We start from the raw sequence: 26,860 nt of genomic DNA on the forward strand, positions 1-26,860 counted from the left end.
GACTATTGAGCCCTCTTTTAAAGTGTACAGCAGAGAGGATAAATTTACATCAAAAGAGACCATTTTCAAAAGACTGGGGAATGTGATGTTTTTGGGAAAAGCTGTGAAAACCTCTCATTTAAATCAAACCAAATTAAAGTGAGCTCTAAATATTGCCTTTAGTATAAATGTACCAAAAAAAAAGTGGATAAATACACTGCATTAAAAGTAATCTATTTTACCTTAAATCCCTTTTTGGTGAGACTACTAAATCAGAATAGTTCAAAATAAAAAAGTTTTCTGGCTATAAAAAGAAATAAATACCTCATGACAGCATTTACTTAGATCCAAAGTTAATTCCTACCTCCTTTCAAACAGATTTGTCTACTACCCTGCATTTTCTGGACCTTCACCCAGCGTTCCTAAGGCTTTTGAGACTCTTCCTACTTGCTGCATGCACCTGATGTAATGCTGATACACCCAACAAAGCCTTTGCAGTCTGCTCTCTGACTGACAGAGCTTTCTGGCCCATATTAGCACTGCTGTTAAGTCAGTTAGCAGGGGGCAGAAGGAAAATAAATAGGCTTTGGAGACATCCCTGATGCCTTGGGGCAAGCAGCCAGGAGCAAATAAATACAGCTGAAGAGCACAAGAAAGGGTATTTGCTTTTCCTTTCACAGACATATATGAAAGGGTTCGTTGCTGTGAAGGGGAAGCAGGGAAGGGAAGGGCCAGTTAAGTGTGGTTGCAGGAGGCAGACTGCTCATCTCTGACTGCAAATCCTGTCCTTTATGGCTTTATGAGGCCATTTGTCAGGATAAATGTGACTGTCCCAGAAAAGTCAGCAAGTGTACTTACAAAGCTGAGAAACCCAAGGCCCTTCTTTCTGCCCCACTTGATAATTTGGAGCAGATGATCAATGCCATTTTGCACGAGCTAGCTGTCATTTCACCAGAGAAACCACAGAGGAAAAAACCCTGATGTGTTAAACCAGAGTGAACTCAGCCAAAGTAATAGCCCCATTAATCACACAATATGTGAAATGTAGTTTTTATAAGTGCCATTGAAAAGTCATGGAGCTCCTTTCAAGTGGTTCTCTGTGGACAGAAATAAAAAACCTTGATACAGCACGTAAGGCAGAGCTTCCTTACAGCCAGAACAATCCTACCAGGGGGCTGGGTGTTTGATTGATATGCAGGCTGCAGCTTAATTTATTTAGCTTGTTTGATTTTATTGCTAATCTTATGATACGCCTCTAATGAAAAAAAAAAGCTTTCTGCTATAAAGACGCAGTAAAAAATGTAGTATATTAGCTGGGCAAATAATTCTGCAGGCAAGGTTTTACATCTTTCATATGGCTTTCATTCTTTTTCTACTTGAAATAAAAGCGTAAAGAGGAGGAAAAGGTTGATTGTGGTACATACAAAAGAACACAATGCTGAAACCCAACCAGCTCCTTGTCCTGCTAATCTCCAAGTATTCTCTTTAAATATTACCATTTTCCTGGTTTTTCTGTACACAAAGTGAGGAAGCGCAAATGATACCCGTAAAATGGGTAAAAATGAAGCACATCACAATAAAGACTTGCAGCTGTAATAGCACTCAGTCTCCTGATTTTTGGTGCAGAGCAGGGGAGACAATCTGCAATTAAAATCCTAATTTTAATTCACCTTTTATCCTTTTCACCTTGCAATCCCTCTATCGACTCCAAAGATTCCTTAATTAAATGGACTACTGGATTCTGAGCCAGGGCCCCAGCCCTGGTGTAAATGAGATGTCTGAGCCATAACAAGATGGGCAGACACAAATTGCTGTGCCTGGGAAATGCCAAGCCAGCAGAATAGACTCCTGCATTAAAAGCCTGTGTAAATTATGGATAATGGATGCTGGGGAAGGCAAATCCTGAGGTTACTCCAACTTTTGCTGTGAGTCTCCAGAAGCCCCAGGGAAGCATAACAGTGGCATTTTGCTCATCATATTTAACTCTTCACACTCAGGGCTGTAGTAAGGAAAGACTTGTCAGATTCCATGCAATGAGATGAATGTATGCATCATGAGTAAAACATTTTAAAAAATCCTGTTACCCAAACAGCAAGCTGATAGACCAGCTAAAAAGCTGTCACCAGGAGCGTCTGTATGATGATCACTGGTACTGGTTGGAGCCATGCTGTGAAACACAGTGAGAAGCCAGAATTCTTGTCCCTGGCACTGATCCTCTACCACACCTGAGGCACTACCTAGTCTGGGTTAGGGCAAAGGAAGCCAGCTGAGGCAGGACTTGATCTAGCAGGGATCACTGCATCTATCTGGTACACTACCCTGCATTATTGTAAGTTCTGTAAAAGCCTTTTTCCAAAACAGTCTCAGGACACTGTTTAAATTGGGTGCATTCAGATTCCACGCAATCACTGAGTTACATTTGTGTATTACATAACTCCAAAGGTCCACGGATACTCAGAGTACCTGACTGGGACACTTGGGAGCAGTGCAATCTGGGGACACAGCTGATCATGCATGTCTGCACACTCTGAAACCAGCTAACAGGCAGACCAGCAGGCTTCTTGCTCACACTGAAGCATGCAAAAGGAGCTCTATCAAACTCTCACTCCTTGTGTCAAGGTATCTCCTCTTAGGCATCAGCAAAAGCAACCTGATATAAAAATAACTTGAAACATGACTGATCCCTTACAGGGATGAGAGTCTCACTCAAAAATTTTAAGGCACTTGATAATCTCTGGAGGTCTGTATGTTAACAAGGCACTTCTGCTGCATTTCAACAACTCTGGACTACTATGTTAAAGGATTTCATTAATGTTCATATCCTAAAACTTGGAAAAAGTGCAAGGGAAGATCTGATTGTTAAAAGTACCTACAAAGAAAGATTCATTAAAATTGGTGCAAGGACTTACATTAATTCCCAGCTGCTGCAAAGCCATCAGAATGACATCATTTGCTGTATCAACATTGGTTACATTTAGGGTTTTTGACTGTGAACAGAAAAAAAGAGAAGGGGAAAGTGGCATTAAATTTTGGATTTGCAAAGAGTATCTGAGTAGTGCAGTAGCTCTGCATAATTCATTGTTAGAAAAAATGAGAATATCCTGTTAAAATTTTACTTGATAAATAAATTATACTACATAGATAAAGGTCCAGCTGTCTGAAACCAGGGTTTGACTCCTCTGCTTTGTCACACACTTTCCATATTTGCTTCCTGCTTCCCCAACAGCTCAATCAGAAGAGAGTATTACAATTACTGGGACATGACTTCCACATTAAAATATGCAAGAAGTCAGAACCACTAACAGCACTTTTAGACACTGCATAAGGGAAGAATAATGGTTTGATTAATTTAAAAGCATGGAAGTTTCAATGAAACATTTCAGGGAGTGTTTTTCAGTGAAATATCAATTGTTAATTTCTGTCCTTTTCAACTGAAGACCTCTGTGGTAAGAAAGAATTGTACACAGGCTGTTCATCCCCATAACCTTTCCCACATTCTATATAGATTTCTCAAAGCTAGATTTGGCTTAGTACCAGAAGCACTTCCTCCTGGAAATGTTCCATCCAGTTAAAACAAGACCTTTCCAGCATCCTCCAGAATCTGCAGATAGGCAGTTTGGAAAAGCACAGAGCAGCAGAGACCACACTTTCTAACGAGCTACAGTGACCAGCACAAAATGCCAAGCTCTGTGTCAGCCCAAGTGCCACTTCCCACAGCTGTCCTTCCAGAGGGAGATTTCAGCACCTGCTGCCTGGCAGCAGCATGGCTCCTGTCCTGCAGGGCAGTGCTCCGTGCCTCACCCCAGGGCTGCTCCAATGCTTACAGCACCACACCCATGCTGGCCTGGCCTCCCACTCACCAGGCACAGGTCACTGAGCCCTGTTAGAGGCTGGCTTGGCTCTGCCACCAGGACCACACAGCTTGTGGATTGCAGCTGCTTCATGGTCAGACAAAAGGCTTGGCAGAACCAAGGCAAGCCCACTGCAACAAACCACCCAGGCCCACCTTAAAGAACAGAAGGCAGCAGAGCTGGGATGGAGATGTTTACTGCCAGTCCCAAGAGAGTCTGCAATACCCTATAGAACATCACTTTTATGCTGGCCATAAGAAGTTCAGGTGAAACAAACCCCTGACAGTTTGCATTTTAAAAATATCTAAGCTGTACCTTTGTGTAAGACCCTGGCAGTAACAAGCTGCCACGGCAATGAAAGGAAAGTAGTGAGAATACTGTGTGTCTTGCTTCAGGACAGATCTGAATGCTCATACCATAAAAAATTTAACATTTGCCTGAAGCAATGACATCTGGCTCTCAGGAGTAGGTCAGCACATTTGCATAAGTTTTGCTCTTGGCTAGAATACAGTTTGTGCCTTGTGTTCAGCCTTCCCTACTGTCCAAAAATGCAATAATTCTTGGGTGTCTCCAGCTGCTGTAGCACAGGAACCACAGCACCATAAGAACTATGTGCATCACAAAATTTCCATCTGTTCCTCTACTGTTCTATTACTGATAATATCTAGACTACAGAGTGTTGTTCCTAGGACTGTCAGCATCAAGGGACCATATATGGCACAAGAGCTAATTATAGCTAAGGAGAAAAGACACTGCAGAAAGCCCCAACAAACCCTGGCACAAGACTGCAACACCTGAGTGCATGTATGATTTATAGACTTTTACACCTGAGCAGACCTTGATCTGCAGTCCTGCATTTGAACTGTCACAATTATTAGTATTGCTTATTAACTTTTGTCTTAGCAACCTGGCAATTCTGTCATTGTTTACCTTAATAATGATTTTCTGGGGGGAAAAAAATAGAAAAAGGCAGACTCCTTTATGCTTACATCTATGCAAATATAGAGTTCTAAGTTGTGAGTCATTTTTGGGCAAAGACTTACAGTGACATCTAACTTCTGTGAAAATTTCTTATGCCCTTCTCCATGCTCCTTAGGATTCTGAGCTTGAAATGCAGATGCCACAAGCACAGTTAGAAAGAAATTACAAAAAGCAGAGGAAGAATGGTTTGACTATCACTGAATGCTAGAGTATCTCTATGGAACTGGCTACATACAAGAATTTAGCTTAAATTGGTTAAAAGTTATATAGTCAAAAAGGTACAAATCACATTATGGGTGGCCTTCCTTTACTATCTACTCTTCGCCTATAAATCCACCAAAATCTATTATTTGATGATTAACGTGCTTAAGGCAATTTCAGGGTGCTCTTATACACTGATTTACTGACTTAAGATTATTATAAACAATATAACAACTGTAACTGACATTTCTGGAGATGCTTATGCATAAATTCTACTAGAGGTGTTTCTTGGGACTTCACACTCTCGTCTTTAACTCATTTGCCAGAACCAGTATTTCTTACCAAGCACACTGCCTTAAAAAGAAATTGTATATTAAAGATAGGGAACAAACAGGGCTGTCTATGCCAAGACTTTTCGAGGGGTTGAATCCTTAAAGGAGACAGCAAACCAAAGGAAACCTCTCAATATCCAAAGGATTTGCAGGTGACTAGCACTGCTAGGTGATGTGGATTTGGAGCCCAGTTTAGCTCAAGAACACTTACATATGCACAAGTCCCCACGTCCTTTGCAATTATCGTCAGGCGGATGCTTTTAGGGTTGTCCTTTTCCTTCTCTTCTCTTATCCGACTGACAAAGCAAGAACAAAACAAGTAAATTTTTAATATTGCACACATAAATAGCAAGACATAGTTTATACAGCAATCAAGCAGTAACTTGGTAAGGAGATGGTTTGCAGACCAGTAGAAAGATCTCTGAGGACAAGAAAGTATCCAGCAGTGTGTGGAAGGGAGGCTGACTGTGGCACCCCCTAATGCCCTCTTGCACTGAAGTTCATTGCAGAAATCAGAGTAAGCAGCAGAGAAAGAAATGGGAAAAAAATCAAGCTAAAACTACCTATCATTGTGATGCCCGAGTCTGCACTACAGACTCCTACTGGAATCAGTTCCATCAGTACAGACTAGTTCCAAGGACTGAACAGGAGAACAGTGAACTGGAAATCATCCCAGCAAGGATGACTTAAACAACCCAGCTACTCTGAAGAAGCAGGTAAAGACAAAAGCCTCAACCAGAAGAACTGGGCAACCAGAAAACAGAATCCTCCAGCACTGGGCATGTTTTTTCAGGACAAAATACAGCCAGCCTTGAACAGCAGAGAGGTTAGAGCAGAGGTTTCTGAGCTGGGCTTGCCTGAATGCCACCACAAGGAACAACGTGTGATAGGAATTGCTCCAGTTTTCTGCTGAGCACAGAGAAGCAACTTCCTCCTTGCACAGGAATTGTTGCATAAAGCACACAACATCTACTGAGGGAGAAGACATGAGATTCTTTTTTCTTAATATTTGAAATTTTATTTTTCTTAATATTATCTATCATGATGGCATAAGCACCACAGCTTGGGAATCACTGGTCTAGACCAGGACTCTTTCCAGTGTCTTTAGAGACCATGTAATAAAGTACCTTTGCAAAACAGACAGCCATGTTTCCTTTTGTTCTGCAGACCTGAAAGAATTAAAGGAAAAACAGGACAAATAAGCCTTCATTCTAAAACCAAAACAGTCCTTCTACAAACAACAATGGAATGCACCTTCTCTTGATTGCAATTTCATAAATACCTACAAAAACTAAAAGGTTTACCCAGATTTGAATGAAAAGTCTGCTTCCCTGCAAAGTCAGCTGAGAAGCCTGCCAGGAAGATCCAAAGCCCCAGTTACCATTTTTGCCACAGAAGGTAAAGCTTCACCAGTGAATTTCGTAGGAAATGTGTTGAACTCTGAAAGTAATGTCCAAATAGAAGAGGAAGGCACTTTAAAAAAAAAGCTTAATTCAAAAGTTTAAAGGTATTTCCTCAGGTACACAGATTTCTTTCCACTCTAATTCGTATTTATTACTTGTTTTATCAGCACATCACAAAGTACATAAAAGTCCACTGTACTTAGTAGGGTTTAACTTTGGACATTTTGAGGCTTATCTCATTTCTCTTTATCTCATGTGTATACTAGGAAGGATAAAAAGCAGTCCAGTAAAATATAGCTAATAATATGACAGTTCAAGGAATCTAACCTAATTTTGCTTCAACTTTCTTGATTTAAATCCCAGCCCAAATGTAACTGCTATTTCCATTGCTGCTTTTGCAAATCTAGTTTTTCAAATTTACACAGCAGGCATTTAGGGAACTACAAACCTACTCACTGATGCTGTGAGGAAAATGCACTTTATAATGTTAAAAAATTATTCTGATTTGGTTGTTTCAGTTCTGCTGGACAGATATCTATGCACTCACCCATGGCCCTTTAGATTTTTCTTTGTACCAGACATCAAATAATTTCACTTCTGTAAATCTCTAGCTGTTTTTGACTGAAGCTATTGCTTTCTTACTCAACTACTTTCAGTTATCTATAAAGGATCACATACTGTCTTTAGAGCAGAGCTCCTGAAATTCTGGCAAGACTTCAATTGAAAATCAACAGAAAATTTCATCTCTGCTTCGGGACTATTATGTGTAAAAAACAAACAGCACAACCAGCTCAGGAGAGTGCAATTTGTAGACAACATTGTCCTTAGATATGGACAATGGGACATAGAAATTAAGCCAGATACTCCAGCTTTTGCTCTGTGTTGATAAAGAAGAAAATGTGATTCCTGAGACTCAGGCAAAGCAGCTGGGATTTCAGGGGGATGGTGCCCTCCCCTCATCCAAAGCAATGAAAGAGCCCTCCTGCTGAGACTAAAATTATCCTAATCACTGAAATTACCTCTACAGCCCTGATGTGTCTTACAGTCAATGCTGCAAAGACAGCCAAATTTTTTCTTGATATTAAAATTCAGAGATTCTGCTTTAAGAGGAATTTTGACATTTTCTCTGGCACAATTAAATCAAAAAAGATAAATAGGACAAAGGTCATTATTTCACTGTAAGTTTTCTGCTACTTCCAATACATGGCCTTCTGTTTAAAATTGTCATACAAGAGAGTCTTTGATCCTTTCATTAGCTTGGCTGTTTAATATTTGTAGTTCATCTTATTAATTAGCCAAGGTATTTGCTGAGTTATAGCAAAAAAAGGTAATTTTCACTGACCAAGTTTGTAGCACAGAAAGTGCTTTCTCAAATTATGTATTTTCTCAAATTTTAAAATGATAAGTGAGATGGAAGATGAGGTATGGAGGGCAGCTCGCTCAGAGCAGTAGAACGAATTGGTTTGAGAATCAGTAAGTTCCTGCTCCCCACATTCACTGGTGCTGAAATCAATCTGTGATAGTCTCAATCAATCTGTGATAGGCTGGCATATCAGCCTAGAAACATCTACATAACTTGTTAAATAAAATCTACCTCAGTTCTTACCTGAAGTTTGCCACACAGTTTGTGGTGGGCCAGCCCAAAACAAAGGACCTGTCTGGGTCTGTGCTGCCTTCACACACTTCTTCTGTACAAAATGCTGTCCACATCTCACAGAGACGCGCTTGGCACTTCAACTTGAAATGAGAGTGTGACCTGCAGGTGGAAATTCACAGGTGTGTCACACACATGAAAAAACAGACAGCAGATTAAACAACTAGAGTTTTCCTTCCTTCAGGCACATGTGAGGCTTGCACTGGAGCTGACAGAAGACGCTCTTCTGCTTCAGGTGAAGAAAATGTTTTATTGGGTTGCATATAAAAACATACCAATTTTTCATTTCAATTGGATCAACAAATCTCTTATTTATGGGATAAACAGATTGCTTCTGGCATCCCTGGACATCCCCCTTCTTGGGGGAAAGCTGTCCATGTCTAGAGTTGCCCTCCAAATCTTGCTATGAGGCAAAGGTTGCCACTTGTATTTGACTCTGCTTTCAGTGACTTTAATGCCATTGAGGAGTTCACAATACAATTCTATTGCTTAGCCTCAGGGTCAAAAACGATGATGAGTTTAAGTAGTGACAACTAGGCCAGGGCAAATGAAGCAAACCTGAAGAAAAAACAAGCAGAAAATTGCTATTTGTGTTAACTATAGCACAGGTCACCAGACAGCCCTCATAAACTTCCCACATGGTAGCTTTAGGAACATATCACCTGGAGAATGAGCCATGACCTTGTGCATTCTCAAAATAATTACTCATCTACAAGGAAGAGACATAATCTGCCCAATTTTTGAAAACGTGGCCCTTCCTATGTTTTATGTAGCTAAAAATTGAGTAAAGGTCAAATTTACAGAATTTCACATTTTAACTTCAACTCTTCCAATAGATTTCTCTTTTTAAGTGTCCTTCCTTTGTAGGATTAGTGAGTGGCAGTGCTATGTGAGAAACAAGTAAAAATTCCTGAAGTCAATCCAGCTCTGTAGCACTGCTAGAGCCACTCACTTCAAGCCCTGCAGAATTACCTGAGCTATGGTTCTCCTGGGCCAGCAGGGAAAGGCTGGAGGAGAAACCTCCCTGAAACCAAGAGCACATCAGCTCACCACTGCATGGCAAATGTGGACAGGGACAGTGCTGGGCATCACAGTGATTAGTGCTCTATAAATAAATATGTCAGGTGAGCAGTTTCTTAGGGCTTTGGCACACATGGACTACCTTCTCTGAGATTAGCCTCGTTTACAAGGTATTTGATTTGGGACAGACAGAACTAACACAGCCTGAAACATGAAAGCACCTGACCCTTGTGGCTTTAAAGAGGACAGAGATGAACCTGGCTGGTCTGAGTTTTCCAGCTGACACTGTGCTAACAGGTGTGGTGGGACAGAGCAGCACATTCAGAGGAAGGTCAAGAAAGAACCATCAATATTTATCAAACCTAAGGCTATGGTGTCTCCTGATCAGCTGCACATTTCACCTCTCTTTATTACATTTTGCTACCCAATTAAAGAGAAACTTAAAGAACGGGAGCACCTTTCAACATGCTTGTTAACAAATGAGTTTATGATGCAACAAGTAAGGTCTGTCAATAATACAAAAATAACTGTATTCTGGCTGACCACTGAATTAATTGTGAAAATGTAGATTTACCAAAAAATACAGCTGTGAATTCTAATGTAGATGTTAATAAATGGATGTCTGGTCTGACTCCACCACCAAATCAATCTGCTGACCCTCCCTTTCTCCTCAACTTCTTTTTGCCATTACCCAGTACATTGAACACTCTACATGCTGTTTCATTTTTTAATATTTACAGTCCATAAAGCCAGATCCCTACAGTGCCAGTAGCAGGTGTCAGCAGGGTGTTGGCAGAAACACAAGGATGTTCTCCAGTCATGCTTGATGTATATTCTTCCCTGTTTGCCATGCCTAGTCACAGCTTTCAGCTATTATCAGTATTCAAGTGGCCTGATTTCCAGAGGTGCTGAAACAGTAGCCTCCATTAACATCTAAAGAGCCTGAAGTATAATTTTATCCCTATCTGCCATGTCCTTTATGCAATCCATGGCTTCTTAGCATTTGTGAAACATGTGTCTTCTATTTAAATGCCAAAGTATTACCTTTAGAAATTAATATATTGCTGACTAAGGAAGAAACATGACAGAACATTTAAAAAATGGGTGCAGTAACAATCTAATGAGTATTCTATATTTTAAGGAAGTCCCCTAGCAAATGTTACTGTGAATATCAGGCAGATTCCAAATCAACTGAAATCAACAGAACAATCATGAAGACCAGTGCTGTAGATACTGGCACATCCCAAGTTATGCTACCTCTGCAGAGTACACACAGTTCCTTTCGCTTACAATTGGATTCCTTGCAGCCGATAACAGATGGGAGATTAATTTCTCTCCAGATTTGCTAATCGCCTTAACTGAATTCTCTGACAAAAGCATTTATGGATCTACTGTGAGATTGCTGCCATAATTCCATGTATGAACTCAGCCATTAATTTCTATGTCCAGCCACTTCAGGAAAATACCCTTAAAAGGCACGTATATGTATGCAGGTGCACATCACAAAGGAGAAAAAAGAAACAATTTCTCTGTGTCTCTCACACAAAAACACATGCGAGACACCTTCATCACTGAACTAACAGATCCTCGTAATATTTACTCTGACAAATAAAGACATACACTCTCTGTAAGAAATCTAATCAATACATAGAAAAGAGTATAACATTTTACATACTTGACTTTGGTTTAGTTAGAAAAACTCTTTCATTTGTGACTTAACTCTCACATGAAGGTAGTGATGGACAGGACAGCAGAGGAGCACAGCATGTAAGTATCATTATTATTTTTTACAAACTAGTCTAATGCATCATAGGAAACCGCAGCAGTTTGTATTTCAGATATTATTAGAATGCAGCAAAAAAACATGAACCCACAGGCCCCTTGTCCAAAGTCATACATGGACCAGTTATGGACAAATTCCAATGGGAGCAATGCCAATTTGTTGCCTTTAAGCAGGAGCTCAGTCCTGTACAAGCAGTTTACTCAGCAAGCTCAGAGGACACAAGATACTTGTTCTCTTTGGCAAAAACTTGTCCCCATTTGCTGGCCATCCAAAGCCTGACTGTACATGAGCTCCATTTGTGCAGTGACTGGTCATCTGCAGCTGAGCTCCCACCCAAATGGGCCCAGATGGACCAAAGATACCTTAGGGGTTCATATGCCCCAAGATGAAAAACTACTTAAGACAGAATTATTCACAAGGAATAATTCTGAAGTTAAGTCAGATTCGACAGTATCACTAATTCTGTGCTAGTCTTACTGCTTTGACTCTGTACCAGCTATTAAAAAGTCAATGGCAGTCAAGAGTCACAGCCACATAGCAAAATACACACTTGGGTTTTCCTTCTAGGAATCAGCATTGGCATTTTAGTGTGAGACAGCTTTAAAAATGCTGATTTTTAAGTAGCATTCATTAGTGACAGCTCTGATGCTTTAATTGCTGACAGGGCAGCTGTAGAGAGAACATCCCAATTAGTTCTTCAAAATACATGAAGTAAAATCACTCAAAATACTATTTTTGCCATTCCTAGCAAAGACTTGCTCCCCCCTCTTTTTCACATGCAAAAGCACAAATTGTTCTCTTCCACCTTTTTTAACATTGTTTCTCTTCACCACGTTAAATCACATGCTGTAGGAGCTGTTATTACTCCCTGGGGAGCAGATTTTTGTGCGGTTACACCAACTAGTGCTTTCCTATGCAAATAGTCCCACTGGGACCCAGCCAAACCTGCAGTAATGTGCAGCTCAGGGGCTCTAACACAGCTTGTGCTCAGCAGGCTGACCAGGGAAGGGGGCTTTATCCCTCCTGACTGCACTACTCTACAATTAAGGAGCTAAGCTAGGGGACCATGCCCACTGAATGGCCAGTGGACAGAGAGAGAGACTCCCAACTACCAATGCTCTCTCAGCACAGGTGAGTTTGCCACAGTCAGGAGCTGGTTTTGCCTCAGTGACTGTAAGAGGAACCCAGAAGTGTATGTAAGTTGCAAGGATTTCACTTTACAGCTGAAATTAGGTGAGGTGGATTCCACCCTAAACCAGCAACAGACAAAAATCAATACAGAACAATGCTGTTACTGCTGGTGCTGGTAGAATACCAAGATTTCCCCATAACATGCTTATGTTCTCCACCCACCCACAGCGGAACGTGTTTTGTGTAAAATATCCTCTGTGTTGTCACACCACATCAAGTGAGGGAGTTCAGCTGGGGGGCTTATGTTTACTATGTGTGATTCAAACAGACACAGCTCGGATTTCTACAGAAAACACAGACTTCTGGCTTTTCCCAGAAGCCCCTGAAACAATTGCTTAAGCAAAATGACACGTTGCAAAAGCCCAGGATTCACATTGAGACTGCCCACCCTGTGAAACCACAACACAGTGCCTAACAGAGAATGAAGCTACATCAGGATTTTTTATTATTATTTCTCCATAACCCATAACAACAAGTGAAAGCACCCTCTAAAACTGCCTTAAACCACAAATGCCGCATGAAGCTGGCATGCTCGACACAGCTTGTAAATGTGATTTAATTGTGAATGGTAGAGTGAATAATCAGAGCTCAACAGCAAGCCTGATTACACATGAACACTACCCAGACTGCTCAGCATGGCTTCCCCTTTCCCATGCTCCTTCCTTCTGGCACAGGACAACCTACAGAGCCAGACACCGCAGCGCCGCCTGCAATCTCTATTTTTATACAGCCTGGCGTGTATCAAAGCAGCTTCCAGGTAAGGGTTAAAACCTCTGATCCCTCTACAATACAACCACTGGTGTTATCCAAACCCCACAGGATGAAGATGACCTGTCTAAAACAAGAAGTTGAAGTTAGCACGTTGGACATAGCTGAGTGCCAATGAGTCTTTTGTGACACTGCACTCCCAAAGTGGAGAAGATGACAGAAAACAAGAAATATATGAAAGAACATCTGATACTTCCATAAAATGTTGCATTTTGAAATTCCTCCATGGCTATGAGGCTTTCAAAGGTCCCTGGAAAGGTCAAAATAAAATGTTTCCTTATGATTTAGGGAAGATTTGCTACTATAAAAGCATTCTGGAAATCCATGCTATGCTCCACTGAAGAAAAGGTCTGCTCTGCAGGAGCAGCACCTGAGGGGCCTTACTCACTTGGACTTGGCAACAACCAGAAGGTCTGTGAAGAGGAAAAGGTGTCGCTCCTGGGTTTGCAGACTCGTCTTCAGCTGCACGTGGCCGTCCAGGATGAGCACTCGGTTGTGGCATATGAAAGACTGCACAAGGGGCCATGACTCTGGGCTGATGGGGGACAAGCAGCCTTCCCTGCAAAAGGACATAAAACAAATGGAATAAAGGAAAGCAAATCAGCTACTTGCCTGAGAGTGAGAATCAGGCAGTGACTTCCCATACCTGCTGCCAAAAAGTAATTTATTTGACCACATTTCAGTGAAAGGCACTTACAGGCTAATTCAACAGTCAGATTCTAACACAAAATCTGTTAGGGACTGTCCTCACTGAACCTTTACAGCCCAAGCTGTAAAACCCGTAGTATTTAGCATGAGTAGCATTTAGCAAAGGACAATAATATAGACACAGCCCTCCCCATTTTTGCTATTTGTATTTGTTTCCCGTTGTACTGAAGTCTTTCATCTCCTGTAGGCTCTCCAAATAGAGAGAGGACACAGTGAATAGAGAACTGCACACCCACCTTGATCAGAATAGGGCTCATACTCAGGGTTAAAAGCCATTTACAGAAATTACTGAGAAACAATGACAAATATAAGGTGTTACTGAACCTTGCTAGAGACACACCACATACTAGATCAACATGAGAAGGCTGCTCAGCCTTTCTCTCTCCCAGCACACAACCCAGAAGCACTGAATAAGCTCCTGCTCCAGGGTTTGGTTGTGTGGCTGGAGCACAGCTATGCTCATCTGAGGCTGCTGGGTTATCCAAACCCAAGCCTGTGGGGGAAATACCAGGCTCTCTCCTAGAAGACACTGATCTTTTCAAAGGAGGTATTGAGTAAGTTGCAGCACAGGGTGGAGACATGATTCTCTCAAACTCTCCTGATCTAACTGTTCTACATAAAGCAGCTGAATAGTTATTGAAGCAGAAACAGATTTTCTCTAGCATGATGGTCAGCTTACTCACCCAGCCAGGATAACCCTACCTTCTGAGCCTTGCTGTAACAAATGACCATTTATACGGAGCCAAACCAAATGAATGTGAGGGTCTGAGAGGAGGACACTCTTTCTCTAGGGTTCCCTAGAAGCTTGTAGCAGGTCTGGAAAGCCAGAGGCATGGCCTCAAGTTCTCATACTAAGCTGAGAGAACTGAACCTGGGTCTCCTATACCCCTGGTGCACCTTAAATAATGAATTTCTGGATTAAATCCAGGTACCATCAGTATCTTTACTCATGATTTTGAAATCCAACATTGCAATTATTTGCTTTCCCAAGAGATGACTCCAAATGAACCATTTCCCTTTGGCAAAACAAATCAGTTCAATTTTTATTCAAATATAATTTACTTATTTTTTTCTTGTTAAATAATTAAGTAAACACTTGGCAGGATCAGCTCGGCAAGGGCAGGCTGAAATGAACAACTTTGCAATTCCAGTTTATTCTTGGTCCCATTGGAATGGATGACAAACACCTAAAGACTTTTCTGGGAGAAGAAATGGAGCTTGTATGGTGAAAGTCACAAAACAAATGGGGAGGAAATGAAAGAAAACAGGAACAAGGACAGGAAACTTTCAAAGGAGGTCATAAACCTTGTACCTATGTTAGAGCCTGGATGACTCATGACCCTCCTCTCCTTGATACTTGTGGCTGGATTATGCAGAAAGTTATTTAGGAAATCCTGACAGCTGGGAGAGAAAGGATAAGCTCCAAGATTGGCCTACATTAGCAGGACACACTTTCACTGATGTATAAAGAGCTGGCAAGGATCCCTACCTGCTGGGAAGGGCCTTGGATTCCCCTTTATGGCTGGAAGTCTTCAATTTTTAAAAGAATTCCTCAAATTATTTTGTCTTAAACTGTGCTTTAATCTTGTCTTTCATTACCTACCCCTTCAGGTAAGAGAGAAAGAAGAGGAATGACTTACAGAATGAAAAATGCAAATGTAAGTTATTTGGTCACTCCTATGCAGAAGGGGTGTCCAGGAGTGTGGAGGTTAAAGCAGAGGGAGGAATGTTGGTCCAGCATAACAGGGGTACACACTGTGTGGCCAGCAACAGGAGACAGGGGAACAACAAGCACCTCTCCTACCCTGCCACCCCCATGGGACTAGAAATTGCCACCTCACCAGTTCATCAATGAATGTTAGGTAACTGGACTCCAATTCATTAACTCCCTAGCAGCACTCAGCACGGAAACTCAAGCAGAATTCAGGAATGCTGATGAGTCCACCTGCATGAAAGCCATGCATGCCTTTTACCTCAAAGATTAAATCAGGAATACACTCACCTATACTTGAACCCAGTAACAACAAATCTGAGGAAAACCCTTTTCATGTTACACTGCTGTAAGCATTCTTACAATCATAAGGTCAGGCTTTTATGTCTCCATATAGGCAATTCTGTTTGATTATTCCTATTTGTACGTTTTCTACATCATGATTCAAGCCCAGGAGCCTCTCAAATTTAACTAAGCAAAATCTTTGCCATGTTGGTACACAAATTAAGGTGTGGTAGGATTACTACTGCCAGAAGGGTCAAGCGAATTGAACTGTCTTTTGAGCCAGTGCCTTTCAAGCACACCTGTCAGCTGAACTCCAATAAGCAGTCTTACATACACTAATATTAGACCTTACCTGATAAGTCTTATCAAAAAAAAAAAAAAAAAAAAAAAAAAAGTGCCAATATTTTCTTCAAAGTGGAAAAAAAAAATCAAAGCCATTAATTTAGCCAGAATATTCTAACATCCCAGGAACAAGGAACATGGAGGAAATTCATGTCAGCAGTGACAAAAATGTCTTTTGGAAACCAGGCTTTTGATCCTCTCAATTAATGTTCCTTTGTTACAAGACATGAATGAAACTCAAGTGTTGTTACATTGAAAATGCAGATCAGCAATATCCTCAGGCATAGGGATTTATATGAGAGAAGTATTTTTGCAGTTCAGTTTTTAATGGCTCAATGATTTTTCTGGCCATTAAATGGGTCTAATTCTGACAAACTGCTAAGTACATAAATACTGATTCTTTGAAAATTCCTTTCAATAAAATTAGACAAAAGCCAGGTCAACATGATTTCTGATATAAATAAAAATGAAAATCAGTGATGTAGGGCTCTGTCTTCCTTTCCTGTATTTCCCTTAAAATTATGATTAGCACAAGTAAAAACCCACACAGTAACATCTTTCCATTTTGGAAGAAAAAAAAAAGCTGTCATCCAGGTTTGTTAAGAAGGAACTGTGAACTGATTCCTGAAAGATGGGGTTAGATGGGGATCCTGTAGAGCCAGCAATCAACCATGTTCCATTTTGTGAAGAACTAAGGCTGACACTGATGTTTTGAAGGCATTGCCATTATAAAACTCCAGTCTTGAGTGGACATTTTTTTCTAAGGGTGCTATTTTGGGAAGTCTGAAATTTCCATGTGTGATTTTAGCTAAGGAGAAAATTTTGTAATTGGAGGATATATACAGAGATATTCTTGAGCTCTTCAGGAAAAGATTAAAATCACTGTGCTGGATGAAATTAGTAAAAAGATAATTGAAAATTTCTCTCTGGATGCTTACAGAACATAAATTTTTATACTTCTTATTTTGCAAATTAATCAAAATAGTCATTTCGTGCCTATTCAAAAGACACTATGATTTAAAATACCACTGCAAATTTGGAGGTGAAACATATGAGGGTGAAATCTACAGTAGTCAGCCAAATACTGAAAAACACATCCTGGCTGCATTCAGTGTGAAAGCAAACATCAGAGCTCACTTCATTGATCTTGTATTTACCAGAAACCACAGAAACACAAAAAATACTTCTTTCCCCTGAAGAGCTTCCTTGGGGTTTCCAATAAAGCTGAATGGCATCACCCACAAAATGTTTATTCTTGGTGTTAATGGAGATGTCAGCTTTATTCTCTGTAGCAAAAACAATGAAAGAAAATATCTTTTGAAGGAGAGCTAAACAGTCCATGCGAAGTGGTTACTAAATCCATGGTCCCAATGTCATTTATTCCAATAGGAAGCTTTCCCCCGACTTCAGCTGATGATGAGTTCAGCCTATCATTGGTTTAGATTAAGCTCTAAGATGCCTCAGGGGAACAACCTGTTCCAAGGTAGCTAAGCTGGAATGAGCTGCTGCAGGTATCTCAGGTACATGACATCCTTCTCACAGACTGCTTGTGCTCCACCCAAAACCCCACTCCACTGTTTGGTTGTTGCTCTCTGCCAGAACTTTCCTCCACCGATGATCCCTCTGCAGTCACAGAAGTCGATTTCCTCTTACGGTGCAGCACCAGTGCTCTCTGCATGACTGATACCTATTGAAATAAAATAAAATGCCATTTCCCTTTTTAACCTCTGAAGGCCTTCTCAAGATGTAGGTGAGAAATTCACCTTTTCACCAGCAGACCAGTCAAATGATAGCTGTTCAAAAGGCTGAAACCTGAACTAGCCCAGCCATGTGTAAGGCTGCATTTGGTGTGTCTAACACATATGCAATACCTTTCCAAATTCCTCTTACAGTGAACAACTCGGCTTACACTCATTTCACAAATATGTACTGTAGGTATAAATCCTGCATGCCTCCACTGGTGCTGAAGCTCAAGTAAGGACCAGAAGTTCTTTCCAGTTTTCATACAATCAATCACAGAAACACAGAATGTCCTGACGTGGAAAGGACCCACAAGAATCATTCAATCACAGAATCACAGAGTAGCCTGGGTTGGAAGGGACATTTAAAGGTTATCTAGTCCTACACCCCTGCAAACAGCAGGGACAGCTTCCTCTACATCAGGTTGCTCAGAGCCCTGACCAACCTGACATTGAATCTTTCCAGGCACGGGGTATCTTAACACCCCTTAAGGAAACCTCTTTTACAGGCTACCTTTAGGTACTGGAAGGCTGCTCTAAGGTCTCCACAGAGAATCTCCAGGCTGAAGAGTTCCAATTCTGTCAGCCTTTCCTCTTAGGAGAGGTGTTCCATCCTTCTAGTAATCTTCATGGCTTTCCTCTCCTGGCTCCAATAGGTTCATGTTCTTTCTGTGCTGAGGACCCCAGAACTGGACACAGAACTCCAGGTGGGATCTCACCAGAGTGGGGTAGAGGAGGAGAATCCCCTTCCTCGACCTGCTGCGCACGCTGCTTTAGATACACCCCAGGACATGCTTGGCCCTCCTGGCTGCCAGGGCACTGCTGACTCATATTCAACTTGTCATTGACCAAGACTCTCAGATCCCTTTCTCCTGGAACTTTCCAGTGTCCCACTTCCTAGTCAATCCATACATCCACAATTGCCCCATCCCAGGTGCAGAATCCAGCGCTTGCCCACGTTACACTTCATGCAGTTGGTGACTGCCCGTGTCTCTAATTTGCCTATGTCTCTCTGCAGGGCTCCTCTGCCTTCCAGGGAGGAAACAGTTCCTCCCAGTTTGGTATCATCAGCAAAATGATGTAAGTGTAACTTCAGGTCCTGTGTCCAAGTCATTTATGAAGACAATGAAGAGGATCTGCCTAGAGGTGTAGAGCTTGCAGCTTGCAGCATAAATCTAACCTTGCTTTGGCTACAGGCCAGAGAAGCCACCAAGCAGAGCACCTGCTAACCTTCCTCACCGTGTTCAGAGATATCAGACTTACTTTGGATACCTTAAAGGTCAGTTTTGCATGGCTTCAAAGAATAAGCAATTTATCCTTTAGGAATAATAAAGCCAATGAATCAACTTTAGTGTCTCTCAGTAAAGTACTTTACCATCACTGAATCACAGCTTTGGGCTAGAGCAGCGCACTGAGAGAAGCAGGAGCTACCCACATCCTTTCAAGGCTAGTGAAAACAGCAGCTATCTGCACCCTAATGCCTACAGTTCAGCCCACATTATGTATTTTTGCCAAAACGGATTACCAGTAAGGGAAAACATGTCATTTGTGACCAGCAGAGATACCCCCAAAAGCAAGCAAGATCTAGAAAGTAAGTTCCTCCACTTTCTTAATAGAGCTTATACTGGCAATCAGGTAACAGTATTTGCACTTTTTTTCTGTGCCTCCTACTCTGACCCTTAAGCTCCTAAACAGTCCTTTGAGAAGGAACTTCAATAGGAGCTTAATAGATGGTTTCCTTGTTTGTTTTTTTTTGCTAATGATTCAAGACCTGCTAACTGGAGCTTGGAAGGCAAGATAGTTTACTGCTGGAAATCAGTTAACACTCAGACATGTTATCCATCCTGTGGCTAGAGGGTGTTTTGCATTCAAGATAATTAACTTACTAAGGCAGTGGGAACAATTATTTAAGTAACCAAAAGCAAACAGGTCCAATTTGGTGTGCAAGGGCTCACCGAATAAGGTGAGATAGGGTGGAACAAAACACACAACCAAATCTGTAACTCAGGAGCGAGTACTGACTCACACTGCAGCCCTCCTTATAGTGCACGAAAGGGCAATGTTAAGGTTTCAGAACTTCAACATTCATTGAATTTCATCATAAATGGCAATCTGCATGTGACTTGAACTGCATTATAGCCAACTTGAAAAAATCATCCCAGACTTTGCCAAAATAATCACACAAAACAGATCATTGTGTTCTGTATGCTAAAGGAGAAGAGTGAGAAACTAAATGAAAGAAGAGCTTTTCTTGTACACTGAAAACAACTGCCCATGCTCGGGCCTGAACACAGGACAATGGAGATAGTCCTGCTCATGCTCCAGATGAATTTAATTTCTATCATGCTGGCAGCTTATTAAAGCACATGGCTTGAAGAATCACTCTTCAGGCTAGAACAGCTGTGAAGAGAAAGGAGGCTACAACTGCACTACACCCATTTGCAGACCTACCTCCAAAATCTGTCAGCAAGGGGCTTTGTCTTTGAAAAAGAGCTGAGGAACAAGCAAAGCCCTGTGTTAAGTTCTTGATCATTCCCTCAAATGTTCTTGGTTATTGAGCAGTAGATGGAAAGTTCTTGATCAAGTTCTTGATCATTCCCAGCTGTAGATGGAAAAGGGAAGAAACAGGGAGACATAACACAGTACTCCTCAGTAACGCTATCTATCTGGAGATGTCCTTGTGACAGTTCTGGCATGGCACAAACTATCTATAGATGGAAAAGGGTGCTGAAAACAGGGATGCCAACAGCCATGCCCATTTCCCATGACCTGCTCAGTCCAGCCTGCTCCATCTCCACTGCCTGTTCAGCACAACCACACAAAGCCCTGCTGGTCTCAGGGATGAGCATTCACAGCCCCCATTGCCACGAATGAGGTAACACAGACAGGGCTCACCCACACGGAGCAATCTGCAACTCAGAGCCCTACTTAGGCAGATATATATAGCTATAGATATATATAGAGATAGAGATATAAAATCCTCTGCATTTTTAAAGGTGCTAACTGCTCCTTTCTGCCACTGCTTCTGAACCACAACCAGTGCCCTCAGTGAGTTACCCACGTGCTCAGGATCTGCCCACTTCAAATCTCTGTGATCCTGAATATGCACTTCATCTACATTTGTATGGCACTTTATTGTAATAAATAATAATTAGACTTGGAGAGCAAAAGAAAGCACAAAAAATATGGGCTTGGAGGGTAGGAGTGTTTTCCAGGAAGGTGGTAGGTAAAATGTGGGCCAGCACAAAGCTAATATGCAGTTGTAAACTTACACGGACTATTTATAGAAGGGACTTTAATAAACAAGCATGAAACTCTCTTAATCACATGGGCTGCCAATCCTTTTCTGAATCTGCTGTCAACTGATCCCTGCTATGCCAAGACAGCTTCGTTCTGAGGATGCTGGGCATGTTTGCATGCTGTTATTTCTGCTAAATTTTATGTAGTTGAAGCAGCACTTTGTGAAAACAGTGCAGCATTCCAGAAATAGCAAGTTCTATTTTCTGCAGCACTCCTTTAAAGTCCCCTAGGCCATCACCATTGTGGGTACAGTAGCTTTTGTACCATGAAAGAAGTGAGATCTGCTTGGATTTTCAAAGAGCATTAGTTGCTAAGTTTTACAATGCCTGATTCTACTTTAGAAGTGTTCTATACTGGTTGCAGCTTCTTTTTTACAAGTAATGGGTTCGAACAAATAGGGGGCAGTCACCCCTCACCCTTGCATTTTCCCTTATGGACTGTGCCCCTGGATCTCATAGGGACTCCTGACCTGGAGCAAGTATCACCCTCAGTTCACAGCCTCCAGCACAGGGCTGTCCTCATTCTATGCAGGCAAGCAGCTGGACTCCAGAAAATTATACCCAAGACCAAGCAGTGAGTCCCAGCAGGGTCACAAAGACTTCCCACCAAAATGTGCTGCAAACCACTCTCCGCACTGGCAGGGCAAGCACAAGCCTGGACAATGGGAGGAAGATATATGTTAATTGGGACTGGGAGCAAGCTTTACTCAGATGAATTGACTTATTTACATTTTAGGGCAGAAATCAAGGTTAAAGCTCATATTAATTAAATTGGATATGACTCCTCTGCTTCTAAAACTCAGCGTGTACATTGTAATGCAATATTTATTGAGAAAAATATTCCAACTTAAATTATAATAGGATTCTAAAAATTGTCTTGTATCATCTCTGCATGATGTCAAAACCTTATGAAACATAATAAAAATTACTACAGATAATAAGGTGGTGGTTTGCACTACATGTTTCAGGTGCAGAGGCACATAACAGACTACTTTTCTGTAGCCTGGCAGTAAAATATCACATAGCTGTAGGGTAAAATGCATCATTAAAACAAAATCCTCACACTTTTCAGGCTGGAAGCTTGGCAGCTTAACTGTAAACAAAGCTGCACTTAAGTAATTTTTACATAGCCAAAAGGACACAATCCTCTGCAGAGCAAGCATGCACCACAGCGTGGAGGCTGGAGACAGGAAACACGCTTGTGGTTTGGTTTCCTTCCAAGGCTTTTTGTTTTATTTTAATAAACAGCTGCAAGGTGTTTACTCTGAAAATTTAACACAAGGGCAAAATTTTCTATTAGTATAAATTAGCACCACACGTTTTGGTCATATTTTGCCTATCTCCACCAGAAAACAATTTAGGGCAAGTGATGTAAATCCTGTTGAAAAGCTCTTGCAGTGTGGGTGTTCTCCAGTCAGTCAGCAAGTTCAAGGGGTTTTGGTCTATGGCCCCCTGAGCAAGGGAGACGTTTGGGAGAGGACCCATTCACATGCAGAAGTCAATAAAAGCTTTTTGGCCCTTGGAAGAATCAATCCTCTGTTCCCCACTGCAGTTCCCACTCACTTTTACTGACCGACATAGCAGCACCACCTTGAGTTACTCTCTCTTTGCAGTTGCACCGGGGAAATGCCATTCCAGGCGCTGTCTACCCAAACAGAGATCTTATTGTTCAGACCAAAAAAAAAAAAAGAAGATCACAAAAAAGTGACCTTTGTGGGAAAATAATAAAGAAAACAAAGATAATAAAGAAAAAAAAAAGAAAAAAAGTAGGATGAACTGAGGCAAAAGAAAAGCCCAAAACCTAACACCCCAGCTCTACCATGGATGTCTGGGCTTTTGGAGCTTCTCATAGCCTACCAGAAGCCTGGATGCACAGGCTATCTTTGCTACTACCAACAAAACTCCTTCCTACCCATTCTGAGGAGATATACAGAGGAGCACTCTGGGATCTCAGTCCCACTAGGATATCCAGTATTGTTTTAGTTGGCTGAGGAGATACAGGTTTTGTCCTACCTTAACTGTTTTGAGAATTAGTAATTTCAATTAGGAGAATTAATCCCACTTAATCACAACTGGAACATTTAAAAGCCTGGCTCAACTCCATTGACTTTGACTTACCTCACAGATGAAACTGATCTTTTATTCAAAAGGTGTTTTCATACATCTTCTTGTAAAGTGTATTACAAGAGTTCAGCCCAGGTCATGCAACAGCCAGGAATCCTGGGTGACCAAAAATAGCTAGGACATCCTGCAGATCTCTACAGAAACAGGTAATTTAAAGCTGATGTGCACATGAGGTAAAAAGACTGGTGTAGACATCTTTAGAAATCCCTTCTGGACCATCATGAATGGCTGTCAGTGAGCCTACATGTTTCTGCTGACCCTAACATCTCCAGCTCTGTATCATACAGGCTGCAGATGGGCAAGAGTAGGGCACTGGTGTGACCATGTCCTTTCAACAGGGAAATGGTATTTTCTAGTTGACTGCCTGGGTTCACTGCCTGTCAGTCACCCCACTCAATCACTGGGCAATATCAGTGAGGCTGCTCATGGTCTCTCAGAGTTTCACTGCCCAATAGCCCTTCCCCTTCAGAGTCTGATTTTCCCATTATTGAAGAAGAAATTCAGATAGGTAGGTTGGGATTAGATCTTGGGAAGAATTGTTACTGTGATTGTGGGTTAGGCACTGGCACAGGCTTTCCAGAAAAGCTACAGTTACCTCATCCCTGGCAGTGTCTAATGCCAGGTTGGATGGGGCCCTGAGCCACCTGGAAAGTGTCCCTTTCCATGGCAAAGAGCTTAGAAGCAGATGATTTCAAGGTCTCTTCCAACACAAGCCATCCTATGAGTCTGTGAACTGTGGGACACAGTGGGGTGAACTCCACAAAGCTCCACCACAGACATGCAGAGAGGATCTGCTCAGCCCCTGTAGTGGCTGCAGTGTATAAGAACCACTCCTCTAAGAGAGATGACCAATTTGGGTGCCAACATGGAAGACAGGGCTGTCACCTCACCTGTCCAGTTGTAACAGGAACAAATCTGGCTTTGTTGTGCCTCCAGGGCTTTGAATTATATTTTGATACTTTCACTACGGCACAGGAATTATCTTATTACGGTGAAGAGATTACTTAATATGCCTGCTGCTGCCAGCTATGGCAAGTGTAGGGACCTAGATTCCTTGTGAACATGCATGGAGCCACATGCACCTGTTTGCTCTCCCATAACTCACTGCCCACCTATTTATTCAACAAGTTTTTCACAGAGCAACTCAGGCAGATTAGTCAGAGGTTCCTACTCCACAAGTGATCTGAGCTGTGGAGAAAAGCTGTTAGAGGATCGCCCACATCTCTGTGCCTTTTGATGATAATTACCTGTTCAGTGCTGCCAACAGCTATGCTCCACTGGCATGTGCAAAAGCAAAACTCCAGGTGTTTGGTAAGCTGTCTGGTCAGCAGGACAGTGTCTAAACAACAGAGGCACTTGAGAGGTCAGGAAGCCTCTGAGATAATGTCTTTCTGTCATGGGTTTAGAGCCTTGCCCCCAAGGCTTATTATCCTTTATTGGATCTAGCCCCCCGTACCCAAACACTAAAGAGTGGGCACAGAAGATACCTAAATACAGACTGTTACTCCCAGAATGTGATTACAAACCCCTCACCAGCAGCTTTGTGCACCACAAGGACACAGCTGGACAAGGAGAAGCAATGCCATGCAGAGACCAAAGGGTATTTAAGGCTGGCCCTTGTCAGAGGTGGGAGCACCAGAGGCAGCACATCAGCCTGCACATCATTAGAGCCCTTCTGCTTGTTTACACAAGATAAATGATCACAAAGCAGACTGAGCAAGTTGGTCTGTGATTTCCTCAGGTACGCTGTTGCCCAAACTGCTTGGCCAGACTGTCACTTGGCAGAGATTTTATGGTCTAAAATCATCAATACACAATGGCTGGACAACAGCTGCGCCCTGCCAGACCTCAAGGCCTAATCCAAAAAGTCCTTTAAATGGGCTGCAGACAAAAGCACATGTGGACACTGAGACATCTGGACAAGCAGAGCCCTGCACTCATCCTGATGAGCACTGCCCCTCACTGTCTTCATACTGCCACAATTCTCTCCAAAAGGGAATTGGCTTAAGGCACTGGCATTAAACTATTAGCCATTTATTGTAAAATTAATCCCCTATTTAAACTCCAATCCCTCCAAAACCCTGTTTCCAAGCCTTCCTTCTTACCTCCAGTTCTTTCCTTTTAATAAAAAAGCAGCATATCTCCGAAAGCCACAGCTCATTTCGATCTCCAGATGTACAAACATCGCTAAAAGCCAGTTTGTAGGTCGTAAATGAAGAACTGAGGAGTTTTATCAAAAACAAACATATGCACACATATACTCACACAAAACAAAACAGAAAAAACACAGCAGAAGGGCGGGATTGCCAATCTCTGAGTTAAAAGGCCATCTGAGGCCTCAGAAAGTTCACCTTGTTAACAGCTAATAAAATTTTATCCTCAGCTATTATTATGTAAAAGTAACTTTTGTGTTCAAACACATGGCTTAAGGAAGCAATACTCCAGTGTTACAATTAGCTTTAATCAAGCATGAATTAGATATACTAGAAACTGACAACTTGTAGAATATCATCACAAGCTGTTTTAATGATAATTCCATTAAAAAAAGGAAGAGCATTAAATACAAAATAGCAATGTTTTTAAATTACAATTTTTCTACAAATTCATATGTAACCGTGTTCACAGGGGTCCGAGGATGAGGGAAGAGACGAGGATCTGACTCCATGTTTCAGAAGACTTGATTTAGTATTTTATGATATATATTATATTAAAACTGTACTAAAAGAATAGAAGAAAGGATTTTCGAAGGCTACCTAAGAATAGAAAAAGAAGGAATGATAACAAAGGGTTGTGGCTTGGAGAGAGAGTCTGAGCCAGCTGACTGTGATTGGCCATTAATTAGAAACAACCACATGAGACCAATCACAGATGCACCTGTTGCATTCCACAGCAGCAGATAATTATTGTTTACATTTTGTTCCTGAGGCCTCTCAGCTTCTCAAGAGGAAAAATCCTAAAAAAAGGATTTTTCATAAAATATCATAGCTACATTCATATATGTTTACCTAACATAGGGAAACACGACGTATTGAGGGGAGAAATCCAGGGCAGTTCTCATACAGAGATTTCTGCACAAAATGTTAAAACATCAAAACTTTTAATGAAATAAAAAACCTCAGAAAAAAAAATCCTGATCAAGTTTTTCAAGGCTGAATTAAATCTAAGAATTAAACCCAGAAGCAAAGACACACCTTCCTTTGCTTTGGTGACTGACTCTCTAGGAATAGGAGACTCAGTTTAGATGACTGGCTGGAGCCTGGAGCCAGCCGGGATCGTACCTGGCCATGCCAACTCCCGCTCTGCCTCTGAGCCCTGCTGGCGGCGTGCAGCTGCTCCAGAGGTAAATCCCCACCGACCACACATGGAAACTGGCAGGCACACATAGCACGGCCTTTGCCCCTCTCAGCTCTGCAAACTCCCTGGCGAGGCACTGCCTGGCCCAAGCCATGCCCTCACCAGCAGCGGCGCCATCAGCCGGCCAGGCCATGG

At 41.7% G+C, this 26,860-nt stretch overlaps 1 protein-coding gene across 1 annotated transcript in view; it reads right to left on the reverse strand.

Moving 5' to 3' along the window:
• The window catches only part of ARHGAP20 (Rho GTPase activating protein 20), a 56,536-nt gene that overhangs the window by 15,017 nt on the left and 14,659 nt on the right, over positions 1–26,860 (reverse strand). Inside the window, exons 3-7 of the mRNA XM_063148984.1 lie at positions 13,552–13,722; positions 8,354–8,503; positions 6,472–6,513; positions 5,556–5,640; positions 2,889–2,966 (exon numbers count right to left, since the gene is read on the reverse strand). Coding sequence (XP_063005054.1) covers positions 2,889–2,966; positions 5,556–5,640; positions 6,472–6,513; positions 8,354–8,503; positions 13,552–13,722 — 526 coding nt within the window. The remainder of the gene's footprint in view (positions 1–2,888; positions 2,967–5,555; positions 5,641–6,471; positions 6,514–8,353; positions 8,504–13,551; positions 13,723–26,860) is intronic.

Source organism: Melospiza melodia, chromosome 2 (genome assembly GCF_035770615.1).
Source record: "Melospiza melodia melodia isolate bMelMel2 chromosome 2, bMelMel2.pri, whole genome shotgun sequence".
In the NCBI taxonomy this organism is placed as follows: domain Eukaryota; kingdom Metazoa; phylum Chordata; class Aves; order Passeriformes; family Passerellidae; genus Melospiza; species Melospiza melodia.